The sequence below is a fragment of the Scyliorhinus canicula genome, chromosome 9, assembly GCF_902713615.1.
Source record: "Scyliorhinus canicula chromosome 9, sScyCan1.1, whole genome shotgun sequence".
Taxonomy (NCBI): Eukaryota; Metazoa; Chordata; class Chondrichthyes; order Carcharhiniformes; family Scyliorhinidae; genus Scyliorhinus; species Scyliorhinus canicula.
Window position 1 is genome coordinate 68,448,811 of NC_052154.1, and position 17,205 is coordinate 68,466,015.

Here is a 17,205-nt window from a genome sequence, read left to right on the forward strand (position 1 = left end):
CCCAAGTTCGGTTCCTGGCTGGGTCACTGTCTGTGCGGAGTCTGCACGTCTTCCCCGTGTGTGCGTGGGTTTCCTCCGGGTGCTCCGGTTTCCTCCCACAGTCCAAAGATGTGCGGGTTAGGTGGATTGGCCATGCTAAATTGCCCGTAGTGTCCTAAAAAGTAAGGTTAAGGGGGGGTTGTTTGGGTTACGGGTATAGGGTGGAGACGTGGGTTTGAGTAGGGTGATCATTGCTCGGCACAACATCGAGGGCCGAAGGGCCTGTTCTGTGCTGTACTGTTCTATGTTCTATGTTAGAAAGAGGCCAATCAGCCCATTGTACCTGTTTGTAAACAATTAGTTCCATTCCCCTTCTCTTTCCCCACAGCCCTGAAAAATGTTCCTTTTCAAGTACATACTGAATTGCCTTTGCTATCTCCTGATAAATCTATTTCTACCACCCTTTCAACTCTTCTGACTTGGTGTCATGTGGGTTTCATCAAATGAAAAATGAAAATGAAATGAAAATCGCTTATTGTCACGAGTAGGCTTCAATGAAGTTACTGTGAAAAGCCCCTAGTCGCCACATTCCGGCGCCTGTCCGGGGAGGCTGGTACGGGAATCGAACCGTGCTGCTGGCCTGCTTGGTCTGCTTTAAAAGCCAGCGATTTAGCTGAGTGAGCTAAACCAGCACCTGCAAAGGAGCAAAGGAGAACATTTATTTTTAAGATCATAAGAAAAAACATAGACTGTGATCTAATGGAAAACTTTCTAAGTGTCATTTGTGGTGGGTTTTCATCGACACCTTACAATGCAGAAGGAAGCCATTTGGCCCATCTTGCTCGAGCACAACATGGCCGGCAGATCGCACTCATAGGCAATACATAATTACAATTGTCACCATTGCTATGGTCTAATATTCAACCTTTATCTGCCAGGGGTCAAAGTTCACAGAAGACCATTGCTATGGAATATTATACAATCTACCAAATCTTGAACATGACTCTAGTGCAGCAAATAAACTGCTCATTTCAACCAGAGACTGTCTCTCCTGGTTTAGTCAGACCACACATACTGGGTGGTGATGAGAACAATGCAGAATACAAATGGAATTTTTAAAGAATGAAATAAAAAAAACATTGTGGAAGACAAATTTATTCCCAAAGGGACTCTTAAGGCATGCAACGATTACTTGGATAGAGCGGGACATATTAAGGACACCCACCGTGGCTTCATGAAATGGAGGTCATGCCTTAAAAATCTAATAGTGTTTTTTGAAGAAGTTCTGAACAGGGTGGATGAGGAAAACACAGTAGGTTTCCAAAAATATTTGGGTAAGGTTTGGCACAGGAGTACATGATCAAAGCCTTTGTTACCGGTGGTAAAATTTGAGCTGGATTGAAAACTGGCAGGCAGGATGTGGCAATAGGAATTTAATCATGGCTTTAGGTCTGTTTGGAAACCACTTACCTGTGCTGACCCACAGCAAACGGTGTTGCATTTTGCCATTTTAAATTAATCAACTAGATATAAATGTGGAGGGAAACAATCTGAAAACCTGCCAACAATTGGGAATCTGTGAGAGTGCTAGTACTGTAAAAGATACTCAACTACTTCAGGTCGCTGTTAACATGTTGCGAGATTGAGCTTATGGCTGACAAATGATGTTTAATTTGGCACGAACAGTGGAAAGGCCTATTATTTTGTCCTTGTACAAGACCTTGATCAGACTACACTTGAGATATGGTGCCTAGCTTTGGTCTCTTTACATTGTGGACCTCTGAAGCTTCGGAAAAGGCACAGAGGACAATCACAAGAATAATTTCCGGGATAAAACATCTTAGTTATCAAGATGGACTGCAAGAGTTGGGACAATACACTTTAGAGAAAGGCAGTCTTTGGGGTGATCTGAATGACATTTATGATATTAGGGATAGGTTGTGTTCCAATTGAGTGCTTGTCCCAAGTAAATATGTTCAGAGATCACAATTCTGTGATTCTGTGAAGGCAGGCGAATGGCACTAAGCCATGATGCTTGTTGGGAGAGCTGATGCTGACATGATGGGCCAAATAGCCTCTTTCTGCGCCATGGCAATTCTGTGATCACAATTTTAAGTTGTGTAAGGCCGGATCAACTCAGTGACAGCATTGGTTTAGTTGGCAGCACACGTGCTTTGAGTCAGAGGTTTGTGGGTTCAAGACACCTCCTGAAGAGAGCTGCACCATCAGAGATGCTCTATTCTGAATAAGACTTTAAACCAATGTCTGCTGTCTCAAGAGGACATAAAAGATCCCATGGCACCATTTGAAGAAGAGCAGAAGAGGTGGCCTGGCCAATATTTAGCCCTCAATCAACATCACTATAATGGTTTATATTGTCATTATCGTGTTGCTGTTTATGGGTGCTTGCTGTGCATAAATTATCTGCCCTATTTCCTACATCACAACAGTCACCTTCATTTCAAAAAATAATTTATTGGCTGGAAAGCATCCTGTGACATGCAACTGTTGTGAAAATGTAAATCTCGCTCTTTTTATCTAGTTACATATCAGGAGATAGTTCTTTTCCCAGAGAAGGATTGGTGGGCCTCTGGAGCAGTTGTCTCATGTGGTGGATGCTGATTTGCTGGATTCCTTCAAGTGAGAGGTGAATTTGTTTCAGCTTCAGTGAAGATCATACCTTACAATTGGGTAGCTTCTTCAGGGAATTTAGGGCCAGAGATCGTCTGGACAATTTTGGAATGCTTAGATGGATGGGCGAGACATTTCTCAGATCTTACCTCTCCACCGTGGCCTGGGTTTACTGTCTCTCTCAAGAGATCACAGAGGTTTTGTTTGGCAGTCAACAAGCTCTTAACATTAAGATTCGAAGAGCATGCCCTACATCTCCAGAAAGCCAGGAGGTTGCTCAGTGTTGAGACAGCTGGTTGGAGAGGAACTTGGATTCTTTCCTAGTTTGGGACATTGCATCCTTCTACACTCTGGACCAGACCCTTAAGCTACAAAGTTGATGGACTACTCCAGCACATGGCATCTCTTGCTCTATCCCTCCAAAACCATACCCAGTGTACTCTACCTCCACAATGCTAGTGCTAAAAATGGATATCCAGAGACTAAAGCATGATCCAAATACAACAAACCTCGGAGAGACTCTAGACAGGACTTTGCCCTTCCGGGAACATCTGAAGAAAACAGCAGCAAAGGGTAAAACCAGAAACAATCTACCAACCAAACTTGTTGGATCTATATGGGCTGCTGCTGGCACACTCGTGATAAGCCCTTACCGACATCAGCACTTGCCCTACCATACCCCGCTGCAGGGTACTGTACATCTGTCTGAAAAAGGTCATTACACACATATCTTGCGGGTACTCAGTTGAATGCAACAATGTGCACCATATCTGGAATCCTCTGTTTAACGTCCATCCCCTGGCTTCCTGTCCACATAAATACCACTGCCCCAATATATCCTCCCCCGACTTATGAAAACCCACAAGCTGGTTAAAATCATCCATGCTGCACCTCAGTTACCACTCCATGATGACCTGTTCAACCCACCTACTGACCGCTTTCCAGCCTGGCACCCGAAAGGACAAAAGAGTAAACCGGGAAATAAGAATACTGGTCTGAACTGGTTTTGCATACTTTAAAATTAAACCAGTAGAAATGGGGAATTAATACTGGTTCAAACCGTTTTTCCTTCTGGGCACCCCTTCCTGACAAAAAGTCTACTGAAAAACATACTCTGGATCAAGGAAATTGAAGTCACTAACAAGTTCCTTGTGACAGACCCTATCTGTCGAATGGCAAGCTTTGAACCGAACACAGCACGAGTGGTCCTTGCTGAACAGGTGCAGAACAAACCAAGGCCCCTGTGCAGCCAACCTCCACCACAGGGGCCTCAGTACAAATCCATTATTACACTTATGGAGAGACACAAACAATGCTGCACATTACCGAGGAGTGTCTCCGCTTAGTGGCGGACCATTCACTTTAAACTCAGCAACTGCCACTTGGCTTCGAACATTTGTATTCACTCAATACTAACAAAGATATTGCATGGTTTCAAGTTGGGTGCAGACATATAATATATATATATATATATTATATAGCGATATACAAAATATCACAATTGTATGGGACAGGCTGCGTGAACCAAAGGGTCTTTACCTGTCTGTCATCATTCATTTGCTCAAAACAGATCAGAAGCTGAAACCGGTACCTTCGTGGTCAGTATGGCTCAACTGGATAAACTGGCTGGACCACTGGGGGAGTTAGGAATCCTCAAGCATTATTACAGTAATTTATAGGCCTGTCTCTTTTTTAGTGCTTGTTTCGGTGTACTGTACTTTGTTTCCTTAATAAGTTTGGACAGTTACTGCATCTGCTTTACAGATACACAATTTTAAAAACTGATTTTCAGTATTTCTGTGATCTCCGCACTAACATGGTAAAATATGACCATTCCAATAAAGTTCATATAATTGTGGCTCCCCATGAGCTAATTGCTCGTCATCCTCTTTAAATCAGGAATATTAAGCAGGCTTCCTTGCTGAGACAATGCTGCTACACGGAGGAGCTGGGTAGTGTGATTGTTTCTACATGACACACCAGATGGAGGTGAATTTATCTGGTCAAATACAGATGCACACGTCTGTTTTCGGTTCTGGGTTGGATTCGGCACTGGGCAGCGGAGCACAAAGCAAGAATATGCAGCTCTAAAATACCAAGACCACTCCAATGTAACTTGACAAGTATGCTTTCAGCAGAATAATGTAGCTTGTTGGGCCAGAAGCTAATGTACCATTTTGCTGTTGGGTGCTGCAGAACAAATGGCAATCTACAGTTAAAAGACAAGGGGCCAAATATTCCAAAATCAGCATAGTCGCTTGAGAGAGAGTAACTGAGATAAAAACATGTTTGTACTGTCATAAGATCTCTGGTTACATCTCTGAAGCTTGACATAAAACACAACTTGAAATACAAGGCAGCCAGCGTCATGCATCATTCCACAAATTAAAGACTTATTGAATTATTCTTAGGTGGTAATACAAATGGCAATCAATAGACTCCCCTCTTCTTCATAATGGAACTGAATATTTATGAAAACGCATGATTAGAACAAATTTAAAAATCAACAGCTCCATTGAGGCCAGCTGCAGCCTGGATGTTGAAAGGAAGAAATAACTTGCATGTGTAGCCCCTTTCATGACCGTGGGATGTCCAACTTGCTTCACGGCCAATGAAGCACTTCCTTTTCAAAAATCGTCGCTACCTGTTATGCTGGAAATGCTTCACTGCAGCTCACTCAATCATTTCAGCTCAAATAGGTCTGTTCATATATTTGCTATTGTTGTTTTCTATAACTGTACAGAAAGACAAAGCCAGCGTACCGGCTATCTCATAGCGTCCAACATTAAACAATTCATTTATATTATACACGCCAAATCCAATGTAACAACTTACTCTGTTGAAGGTTTCACTTGGTCTATAGATGATGAGTTTATGTCACTTGCAGACGTGGTTGAAATTATTGCAGAATGACGTTGCGAGTCAGGCTGCGCTGGGTGAATGGAAGTCACCGTTGAATTCTTTACATCAAACCTGGTAGGACTACTGGGGCTCAGTCTTTCAGGGGTTGGGCTGTGTGGTCTTGCCGGTGCTGGACTGGTTGATCTATTCGCTGCTGGTACCTCAGCCATGTTCTGTCCTGAAGATCGCCTGTTTTTCCGTCCTTCATCTCCATTGGGGGTCAGCTTCCTCCTGTCTCTCCGTGCATTTGCCATCTGTCCATCATCGTCACCGTCTTCGTGCTTCAGTGCGTTCTGAGTACAGGAAAATCAGAGTGAGGTCTGGAACACATTTATTATTTCTACTAGCAACACAAACCTTTATGCACAGAGGAATTGGAAACCATGGAGCAACATTTGTACTGTCAAATCCCGAGTGAAAACAACAGAATAATTTCCCAACCAGAGCTGACGATTATCACTTTGAAATGAAGGAAGAATCACAATCTAAGCAGTCCAAAATCTAGGTAGTTCTTCAATATTGATACACCAAGATACAAGCTTTAAATAGTCTATATTTACTTGGGATTTAGTAATGGATGTGATCTCGCTCGCACCTCGTTTTCATTGCTCTGCTATTGGCAGCAGTGCTGGAGCTGCTTAGGCCTTAAGCTCTGGAGTTCCCTTCTTAAACCTTTCTGTCCTCCTTTAAGGTGTTCCTTAGACCCAAATCTTTGGCACATGTCCTAATATTGTCTTTTTTGAGTTGGTGTCGAATTTATTTTGCTAATGCGCAGGTGAGGCCTCTTGAGATAGTTTACTACACTATATAAATGAACTCTAAGATGCTATACAAATGAAAATTGTTGTTAGATTTTAGGTAGAGTAAAAAAAGTGGAGTAGCAAAGTCTATAGCCATTTATAATGGTCGGACTCTGAATGGATGTGAAGGGGCTTATGTGCAGACTTAAGCTATGCCAATAAAGTTCAATTGAATTTTTAAAATGCATTTTTGTGTTACTGAAATCAGAAATATTTTCAAATTAAGCCAGGAACTCTCTCTTCTTTTCACTGGACATGTTGCCAGGTTTCCTCCACAGTAGGTTATTTTGCCCTTCACATTGCCTTGAGTCTACCATCAGCCGTGGACCAGAACATTCTAGTAAGTCAGCTCTTAAAGGGTTCATTATAAAGACAAAAATAGAGGAATGGGGAGAAGGTGGAAAAGTGCTCTGACAGAAGGCATTGGAAAACAAGACACAAACAACAGCAAAAAGCAGATGAAGAGCAATGCATTAAATTTAAATACTCTATATACAATTTACTTGCCCTGTAAACTAAACATTTCCCCCAGTACTTTCATGTTGATAATCCATTTCTCCACAGCCCAGGAAAGCTCAACAATTTTAAAGATTTATTTTTGTAACTGTGTTTGTATAAATATGAAAGGGGGGGGGGGGGGGGGGGGGGGGGGGGGGGGAGGAGAGAATCTGCTTCAAAACAAATGGTCATTTATACAAAAACCCCGATCATAATCTGGAATAATGACAAAACTGCATGATTATGGATGAACTCAGCATTACCCAATACTTTGTAAATGGGCTTTTAGGAAAAAAAAAACCTGAGATCATTCTCAAGAACTCTATAAATAACTGTTATGCCTTATAAGGAACCAGAGATCCAACCACAGCTACACAGTTAATCTGTCTACAGCCAAAGCTTCAAAAGCATTATCACATTACACAAACGGACAGGTTTCCTATTTTACCAGTGCCATCTGATTTTATGTCAACTATCTGATTTATTTTGGGGATTTTACACCCAAATTTCATATGACACTTAACATAAAAAGTACAGCATTTTTGTACGTACTTAGTGTAGCAAGAGAGAAAAATGGAAAATCTGAGGAGTGTTCGGCATGCAGCTAATTATGGAAAAGCACATTGATTTATCAAACCCTACACACAGGCGAATCAACAAGGAAATATGAAAGGAATGAAGCTCGGTGTACGCATTTCAAAGTAAATGAACAGCCTCTTACAGCTGGTAATGGCAAACTGCTTCACCTTTTTAAATGCCATCCATTCCAATTAAAAACTGCATGAAATCATTTGTTCTTTGCTAAAACAAACCTGTGCATGCAGCTGAAAATTTAGTTCCGAGTAGGAGACCTTGAGGAGCACTCATAAAGGAGGTGTCCGCCAAGGGAGAAAATTAAAATGAGAGGGTTGGAGAAGCCCCTCCTGATAGTTTATTGCGTCTGCAGAGGCTGACTTTCCTGTCTCTGAGCCCCTCTTTGGAGGGTGGAATCTCTGACTCCAATGGTCTCCTGATCAACCACAAGGAGGATGACTGAATTACCCTGGCAGTCTCTGAGCATGCCGGGTATTGCTCCACTGCCAGCAAAATGCCAGCGAGCTGGTAATATCACTCCTAATTGAGGCCTTGATGACCGCATTGGCTGACTGCCTCCATACTTGCTGGAACTGTACAGTGTATTGGTGAGACCGCACAGGGAGTAGTGTGTACACTTTTGGTCTCCTTACTAAAGGCGCTAATATACTTGCATTGGAAGCCATTCAGAGGTTCACTAGGCTGACTTGTGGTATGAAGGGATTGACGTATGGGCTGGTTTAGCACACTGGGCTAAATAGCTGGCTTTGAAAGCAGACCAAGGCCAGCCAGCAGCACGGTTCAATTCCCGTACCAGCCTCCCCGAACAGGCGCCGGAATGTGGCGACTAGGGGCTTTTCACAGTAACTTTATTGAAGCCTACTTGTGACAATAAGCGATTTTCATTTCATTTTTTCCATTTCACTTAAGAGGGAAGGTTTAGCAGGTTGGACCGGTATCCATTGGAGTTTAGAAGAATGAGAGGTGATCTTATTTAAACATAAAATTATTATTTTTTCATATTTTTATTGAACATTTTATAATGAATACAGAACAATAAAATAAAATAACTAACACCCACAATCAAAACCTCCTACCTCACCCTCTAACAGCTGACGGTGACTAGCTCTTTAAAAAACAGAATGAAAGAACGCCATCAATGAAAGGGTGTTTCACCATCACCCTCCATCATGTTGTGTGGCATGATCACCATGTTAAATGGGATTGATTTCAAACAGATCCAGTAACTCAAAACTACACATTCATGAAGTGCTGTGAGCCACCTGCAGCAACAGAATTGTACTCCACCACAAGCTGTAACCTCATGTCCCTCATATCTCCCACTCTACCATTGCCACCGAGCTAGGGGATCAACCTTAGTTGGATAAGGAGTGGGGGAGGAAACACCAGGTGCAACAGGTACCTACAAATGTGATGTCAATCTGATGGACAGAGAAGGCATTTGAGCGGGTGGAGTGGGGTTATTTAATGGTGGTATTGGAAAGATTCAGAATGGGGGGTCAAGGTTCATGGCGTGGGTTCGCCTGCTGCATAAGGAGCCGATGGCGAGTGCTTACACCAATAATATGAATTCGGGGTACTTTGTTCTGCACCGGGGTGTCCGATGTCCCCCTGCTGTTTGCACTGGCTATAGAGCCTTAGGCCATCGCACTGAGGAGCTTGGGGTTTTGGAAGGGAATAGTGAGGAGGTGGTGGAGCATTGGATACCCTTACATGCTGATGATCTATTATTGTACATTGTGGAGGCAAGCATGTGGGCAGGGAGCATAATGGGGTTGCTTCAAAAATTTGGGACATTCTCAGAGTATAAATTGAACAAAGGAAAGAGCGAATAGGCCTCCCAAACCTACTGTACTATTACTGTGCGGCGAATGTGGAGAAGGTGCAGGGCTGGGCTAAGGAGGGGGAGACCTGATGGGTCAAGATGGAAGAGGGCTGATGCAGGGGGGTCAGGGTTGACAACGGCTCCGTTCCTGATGCCACTGTATAACTACTCGGTACTTTGAAGATCTGGAGGCAGTGTAGGCAACATTTTAAGCTGGAGGCCGGGTCAGGGTGGACACCGATTAGGGGAGTCATGGGTTCGAGCAGGGGAGGATGGATGTGAGGTTTCGGATTAAGGAAATGGAGGATGTTTCTTGGCGGACGATTCGCAAGCTTGGAGGAGTTGGGAGAGAGGTATGGGTCGGCGCAGGGGAAGGGTTTAAGATACCTGCAGGTTTGAGATTTTGCAATCTCCTCCTTGTTGCTGGAGGTGGTGCTGTCAGTGGGGTGGGGGGGGGGGGGGGGGTTGGAGAAGGGGGTGTGGTGAATGTAATATGATAATTGACACTATGTCTTTGTAAGCGCAGTAGCGTTATCCAACCACTAGAGGGAGTAGCTCTGGGAATGCTCAGGAGATTGTACAGGGCTCCACCCTTGGCTCCGCCCATGACTCCTCCCCGTAGTGCTGCTGTATAAATACCCTTGTCCAGAGTCAGCCTGCAGTTCACTGAGAGTTCATCAACGGGTAATAGGCTGGCTCTGTAGTAAGTCGATTAAAGCCTATATTCATATCGGAAACACGTTGATGGTGAATTGATGGTTCCATCAATTTAATCGACTTAAGAACAGTAAGATCAATCATGGAATCAGCCCTCAAGCCTGGACCCCTGGAACTCGACCCGCAGGATGCAAGGCTAAAGAAATCTTCTCCCACTGGCTGAGGTGCTTCAAGGCCTACCTGGCAGAAGCAAGCACAGCCGAAACGACAGAGGAACAGAAGTCGAGTCTACTGCACGCGAGGGTGAGCCACAGAATCTCTACACAACTAAACTCGGCCGGTTCATATAATGCGGCGCTAGCAGTACTCGATAAGATATATGTGAGGCCCAAAAATGGAGTTTACGCACGCCATGTGTTCACGACTCGCCGCCAGCGGCCTACAGAATCACTCGCCGAATTGCTAAGGGAACTCAATAATTTGTCCAATGACTGTAATTATCAAGCGGTTACTGCGGCTGAACACCGAGAACTTGCTGTACGCGATGTTTTTGTAGCGGGCCTCAGGTCTAATTACGTGCACCAACGATTGCTGGAAAAGGGGCTCCAAGACTTAGAAACGACTGTGGAAGCTGCTACCACGATGGAGGTCTCCTTCCGCAGCCTTAACTCGTTCCCCGTGGACCCTGCGACCCAATCATGGGCCCCCGACCAGCGACTCCCCCAGGCCTGTGCTACGCAGCCGCCCAGCCACCATGCTGCCCCAGCCAGCCACTATGCTGCTCCGGCCTGCCATTTCTGCGGCCAGAACCAGCACCCGCGGCAGCACTGCCCGGCCCGCAATGCGACCTGCAGCAGCTGCGGGCGGAAAGGCCACTACGCAAGAGTGTGCCTCGCTAAAAGGGCCCCAGCTTCCAACTCCCCAGCGGCACGAAGTAATCGCTCCCCACCCCCGCAGGCCTGCGGGCCCTGAAACGCTTCATACATCCAGACCTGGTAAGACGCTGTTCGCTCCCCGTTTTCATCGTGCAGCAAACTATCTCACTCGCTTCAGGCTCCCATTCAGTCCAAATCCAGGGGCACACCGCCGCGACACTCACAATCCGAGGCGCTAGCTACTCAAAATTCAAACTCGACGTTTTGCCCGAACTCTGCGCGCCACTCTTATTAGGCCTAGACTTCCAATGTAACCTCAAGAGCCTCACCCTCAGCTTCGGGGGGGCTCCTGCCCCCACTCACTATCTGCAGCCCCGCTACGCTGTGAATCTCCCCCCCCCCCCTCCTCTCTTCGCCAATCTCACAAAGGACTGTAAACCCGTAGCCACTCGTAGCAGGCAGTATAGCCTGCAGGATAGGGTATTTATCAGAGCAGAGGTCCAAAGACTTCTCAGTGAGGGGATTATAGAGGCCAGCAATAGTCCCTGGAGAGCTCAGGTGGTGGTCGTTAAGACCGGGGGAAAATTCCGTATGGTAGTCGACTATAGTCAGACCATAAATAGATTTACGCTCCTCGACGCGTATCCGCTGCCCAGGATTGCAGACATGGTAAACCAGATCGCCCAGTACCGGCTCTTTTCCACGGTGGATCTGAAGTCTGCATACCACCGGCTCCCAATCCGCCCGGAGGACCGCCACTACACGGCATTCGAGGCCGATGGCTTCCCATTTCCTCCGGGTCCCTTTCGGCATCACTAATGGGGTATCGGTGTTCCAACGAGCAATGGACCGAATGGGGGTTGCATTGTCAATTGATGAGAGGATCCTGGAGGAGGGCAGGAGTCTATGGAGGGAATTAAGACAAAGTGGGAGGAAGAGCTGAGGGGGCGATGGAAGACTGTGGTGTAAGGTGCTGTGGAGGGTGAATGCCTCAACCTCGTGTACGAGGCTGATACAATTGAAGGTTGTGCATAGGGCATACCTCACAAAATCAAGGCTGAGTCGGCTGTTTGAGGGGGCGGAGGATGTCGGTGAGCGATGTGTGAGGGGCCCTACAAATCATGTTCACATGTTTTGGTCCTGCCTGAAGCTGGAAACGTATTGGCGTGTGGTATTTAGCATTATCTCGGGGGTGTTGAATATGGATGTGGAGCCCGGTCCCTAGAATCCGTTTTCAGGGTGTCAGACTAGCTCGAGTTGCAGGCGGATGCGGGGGCAGTTGTTTTTGCCTTCGCCTCGCTGATCACTCGTAGGTGGGTTCTGTTGGGTTGGAGGTCAGACACTCCGCCCTGTGCCTCAGCGTGGTGGGAGGACCTGCTGGAGTTTTTGACTCATGTGCTGGTCTTCAAATACTGACCCAGACCCGGACTGGAGAGATCCTGATGGCCCTGGGCTGGGATGCCTGTCCTGTACGCGGTGACTGAGGTCTTATTTTTGTTGTGGTATAAACCTTTCCTTCTAGCTTGGGTTCGCCTGGAATTATTCCATTGGTGATGAGGATCAAGCACAGGATTCTGGGCAGCCTTTAAAGTACAGAATAAAAACCCGGAATTGCCCTTTGGCAAACTGGAACTGTACAGGGTTGATAAATTATTATGGGAAATTCATCCGAGATCGGCCCACGGCTAACCCGTTACTGAATAAACACCAGAGGTTGCACTGGCAGGCACCGCATGTTGAAGCCTTTGTGAAAGTAAAACAGCAACTGCTGTCATCGAATATACTGTTCCACTACAATTCCAGAAAGGAAACAATATTGGCATGCAATGTCTCTCCCAATGGAATGGGAGCAGTCCTCTTGCATCATTGGGAAGATGGCACGGAAAGGCCACCCGTCCTGGACCCTTACAGATGCAGAGTGCCGCTATTCATAATTCGAGAAGGAAGGGTTGCCTGTTATTTTTGGTGTACAAAATTCCACCAGTGTGCCAAAGGCCAGCATTTCATAATAATAACATAACAGATCACAAGCGTTTGCTGGGCCTTTTCAAAGAGGATAAAGCAACTCCCATTCCTTCGGCCCAGATCCAACATTGGGCCTTGTTACAAGTGGCCTACGAATATTCCCTCGGGCATGGCCTTGGAGCGCGTACTGCCAACGCGGATGCTTTGAGTTGCCTCCCGCTGCCTACGAGTTGGCCACTTTGCCAGCGTTGGAAGAGGTTGTCAAAACTTTCAACTTTTTAGACACCTTGCCAGTATCTATGCATCAAACTAAGGCTTGGACAGAGAAGGACCTCTCATTATCCAAGTTGCAACACATAATTCTCGACGGCAGAATCGGATAACACCCCATTTATAACATGAAGCTGTACCTCACAAAGTGAAAAGTGTCAAGGACGTTATTATCCTGTGGGGACTGGTTCCATGGACACAAGGTTGGCTCAATTCCTGCTCGACTATCACACCACGACAGGAGTCGCCCTGGCAGAATTATGTACGGGACGATGACTTCACACCAATTTGAGCCTGCTATTTCCCAATTTAACAGTAATGTGGAGTCCACACAGGAGACCCAAAAGTGAAATTACGATGCCAGGAGACCCAAGAGGGGAGAGACATTGCATGCCGTATATAGAACTATAGAATCATTACAGTGCAGAAGGAGTCCATTCGGCCCATCAAGTTGGCACTGATCCCTCCTCCCCCGAAAGAGAACCCTAACCGAGGCTCACTCCTCCGCCTTATCCCAGTGACCCCATCTAACCATTGGATACTAAAGTGGCAATATAACATGGCCAACCCACTTAACCTGCACATCTTTGGACTGTGGGAGGAAACCGAAGCACCCGGAGGAAATCCATGGAGGCAGAGGGATAACGTGCAAATTCCCGCAGAATTTCATTCAAAACTGTGGGCATGTCTCCAGTTCGATCCCTGGAGTCATCTTTGGAGAAGTCAGGACCCATCTCCTATAAAGTTACGGTCCAAGAAAAAGTCATTAAAAAAACCCTATACAACCTTAAAAGTAGGGAGCCTACTCCAGTTAAAACCACATCCTGAACTCCAGTTGTGACAGTCTCTGGTACAGGGCTTTAACCAGCGGGGGACCTTAGGGTTGTCTCCCCCGACAGTGAAGACTCCAGATCCCATATGGAGGCTGAAGAGTCTGCTCTGCCTCTGGGGGCCAGTATCAAAGACAAACCACCTGCGGTGACACTCAGACACTCTTTGAGGAAGTGAATGTCACCTGTCTACTTCGCACCCCCTGATCTGGCTCCACCTGCTACAGACTCGAGGCCGAGCGCTTAAAAGGGATAGAGGCCTCATCATTGGGAGAACGACATTGAAATGGACTTATAGGGTAGGGATGTTATAACCCCCATGAAGACCACCCAGGACATGAAGACCACCCAGGATCGCTGATTGATCTTAGTTCCCAATGGTTCCGGGCTGGGAGACTTGTAAGCTGCAGCTGCGGTTTTATTTTTATTGGGGAATAAACTTTCTTTCTGCCTATCCTGGGTTCACCTGGAATTATTACAAACAGCAAGCTTCACATATTTATCTGTAAAGGATGGACTGACTCTGGGTGCTGATATGAGAGGAGTCCATTACAGTGTTTGTTTCTTTAAAAAGAAAGGACTGTTCAGCTGACCAGCTCTTAACTTCTTGTTATGTAACCAATGTTTTGCATCTCATCAGGTGTCGCTTCCAATATGGTCAGGAGGCCAGAACTCAGTGTCTAAATACATTAATAGGCTTTGGTTTAGAAAATGGACCATATGGAACAAGTAAAAGTGGTAAATAGCATTATGAGATGGAACAGGAGTGAGCATTGAAGTGAGTGCCAAGTGTTTTAGAACTAGAGATCAGCAGGAAACGAATATCTAACTCCTAATCAAGAGGAAGTGAAAATCTGAGTTTATTAAACCTTATGTCACCCTCCTCCACCCAAGATACCATACAAAATTAAGGAGAGTTGTGCCACAAACTGATTGAACTACTCTCCAGACAATCTTCAAGCCTGGAGAGTGCAGCAGCAGTCCCCCATGTGGCATCATGTTGACAACATTGGATCAATAAATATACCGATGAATTTGATACAATTATGAGCTTTATAAGATGGTTATGTTTTGGGATTGTGTCTTTAATTTAAGGTAAAATGAAGGGGGTCATGTGACTTGTTCTGAACCCTTCCTAACAGCAAGCCTAGGTGATTTGATTGTTAGAGATTAAAGGGGCCAAAGCTAATTCATTGGGAAGAAAGTGCAAGATGTTTACACTTGGAGACAATGGCAACAGCCTCAGTGCTAACAGTGGATAGACTGTGAGTCTCCCAAGTCTCTGGAAAACGAGAATGTCAGGTTGTAAACTTGTGCTTTAAACTGTCCAATTACCTTGAAGATAAAATAAAGCGGAGGTCTCAAGCTTAGCTAAGCAGCACCTCTACCCCACCCTCCCCCCCAAAAGTCCTTAGGTCTCTCTGTTGCTAGATGCAGAGGACATCTCCTTTGCCGCTTTGCCCATGGTTGTGCTTCCAACAGCTGAGGGGCTGGGTCGGAGGGTGTAAAACACGTCGGGGAGCATTGCTTTCACGCTGACTGTCAGAGGAGTCCTGTCGGAGGTTCGTCTCTGACCATGCTGTCCTCCGAAAGTATTGAGGATTCCGTATCCACATCTGATGCTCAGTCTTCCATCTCATGCAGACCTGGGCCCTAGTTCACGGATGTTAGGCAAGGGGGACAAGGGACCAATTCATCTGGCGGGGTTACCTCTGGTGCAGGCTTTGTGGTCGTCCACATGTTTGCGTCGAGTCCGATTCCTGGTTTTGACCATGTAGGAGAATGTCTTCTCCACTATGGTCCCCGGTATCCACCGGGCGAAGTCCTCTAAATTCCAAATGCATACTGTGTCCCCTGGCTTGAACGCTCTGATCAGCTTCCGGTGGTCATCATATCTCTTCTGGAGGTCTCATTTCTTCTCCACCTTCCCACCAAGGTTGGAAAATGTTAACCTTTAAAAGGCTCGGAGCTATTGGCCCATCATAGCTCTGCCGGAACCAATCAGGTAGTAACATATGGAGTGGTCCAATAATTTAATTTAAAAAGTGCCAGTTTTGTTTCAATTGACCTCGTGGTTTGTTTTCACATGTTCCTCTTAAAGGTTTGTATTTTCCACTAAGCCAGACCGTTCGAAAAAGATTGATATGGGGTGGTTTGAATGTGCTTCACCCCTTTCGGCTGCACGAACCCCAGAAATTCCTCACTAGCGGAGGGGGTGCCATTATCGGTGACAAGCACCGCTGGAATACCACAGCTGCTGAATGATTGGTAAGCTTCGCTATGGTGACTCGTAAAATGGTGGAAGGGATATGGATACATCCATCCACTTTGAGTCGGCATCAATCAACAGCAGAAAAATTGACCTACTTCCGAGAATCGGTGGAAAACTTTTTCTAGGTTGTCTCGGTGTTGCTTCTTGGAGGCTCCTGTAGTCAACATGCCAGCCAGGTAGACAGCCAGCCTAGGGAGCCCTTGAAGACTGCCTGCCATAACCCACTGGAAAATTGCACATGCAGATGATACCCCAAATGGGAACATGGTGTCTACTCATACAATCCCCTTTGCGTATTAATGGTTATGTATTTTCTGGACGCTGTATCCAACTCCAGTTGGAGGTACACATGGCTCATGTCCAGCTTCGTGAAAGAATGGCCCCCAACCAACTTTGTGTATAGGTTTTCCACACGTCACTTGTCCAAATGGGAGGCCTTGTTGACCGTTACTTTATAGTCATCACACAAGCAGACTGGCTTCAGCACCAGGACTAATAGTGCTGCCCATTCTGCGAATTGGACTGGGTGAATAATCCTGAAATTCGCCAGCCGGCTCAGCTCATTGTCCACCTTTGACATCAGGGCGGGCCCTATCATATTTGAGTTGGACATCCGGATCAATGTAAATTGTAGCCGTGGTCCCAGTATCTTCCTTGGGCCTTCCTGGAAGACTTCCGGGTATTTCCCCAGGACTTGATACAATCCACCTGTACCCAGTCTAAAGATCTGTTGCCAAACTAGATGGAGTCTCTGTAACCAGTCATGGCCCAGAAGACTGGGTCCAGACCCATGCACTACGACCAGTGGCAGTCGAACTGATTGTTGTCCAAGGGTAACCGGGGTCATCGTTGTCCCAATAATTGTTAATGGTTCGCCACTATACGTTGCCAATGTCCTTCAGATTTTGCTTTTTAAAATATGTTTATTAAGGATTTTCCATAATAAACAAAACCACACAACACAATTAACCAAAATTACATAATAGAAGAAAGAGACTAACAAGCAAAAGCACATATTAACTTTAACTCCAAACGAAACCCCTAACAGCTGACGGTGACAAGCTCCTTAAAAAAGTAAATTAATGGCTGCCATCTTAGGGAGAACCCA

At 45.8% G+C, this 17,205-nt stretch overlaps 1 protein-coding gene across 4 annotated transcripts in view; it reads right to left on the bottom strand.

Moving 5' to 3' along the window:
* The window catches only part of fhod1 (formin homology 2 domain containing 1), a 483,544-nt gene that overhangs the window by 112,343 nt on the left and 353,996 nt on the right, over nucleotides 1–17,205 (bottom strand). For all 4 annotated transcript variants that reach the window (XM_038806848.1, XM_038806847.1, XM_038806846.1 and 1 more), the window contains exon 10: nucleotides 5,446–5,804. In XM_038806848.1, the coding sequence (XP_038662776.1) occupies nucleotides 5,446–5,804 (359 nt within the window). The remainder of the gene's footprint in view (nucleotides 1–5,445; nucleotides 5,805–17,205) is intronic.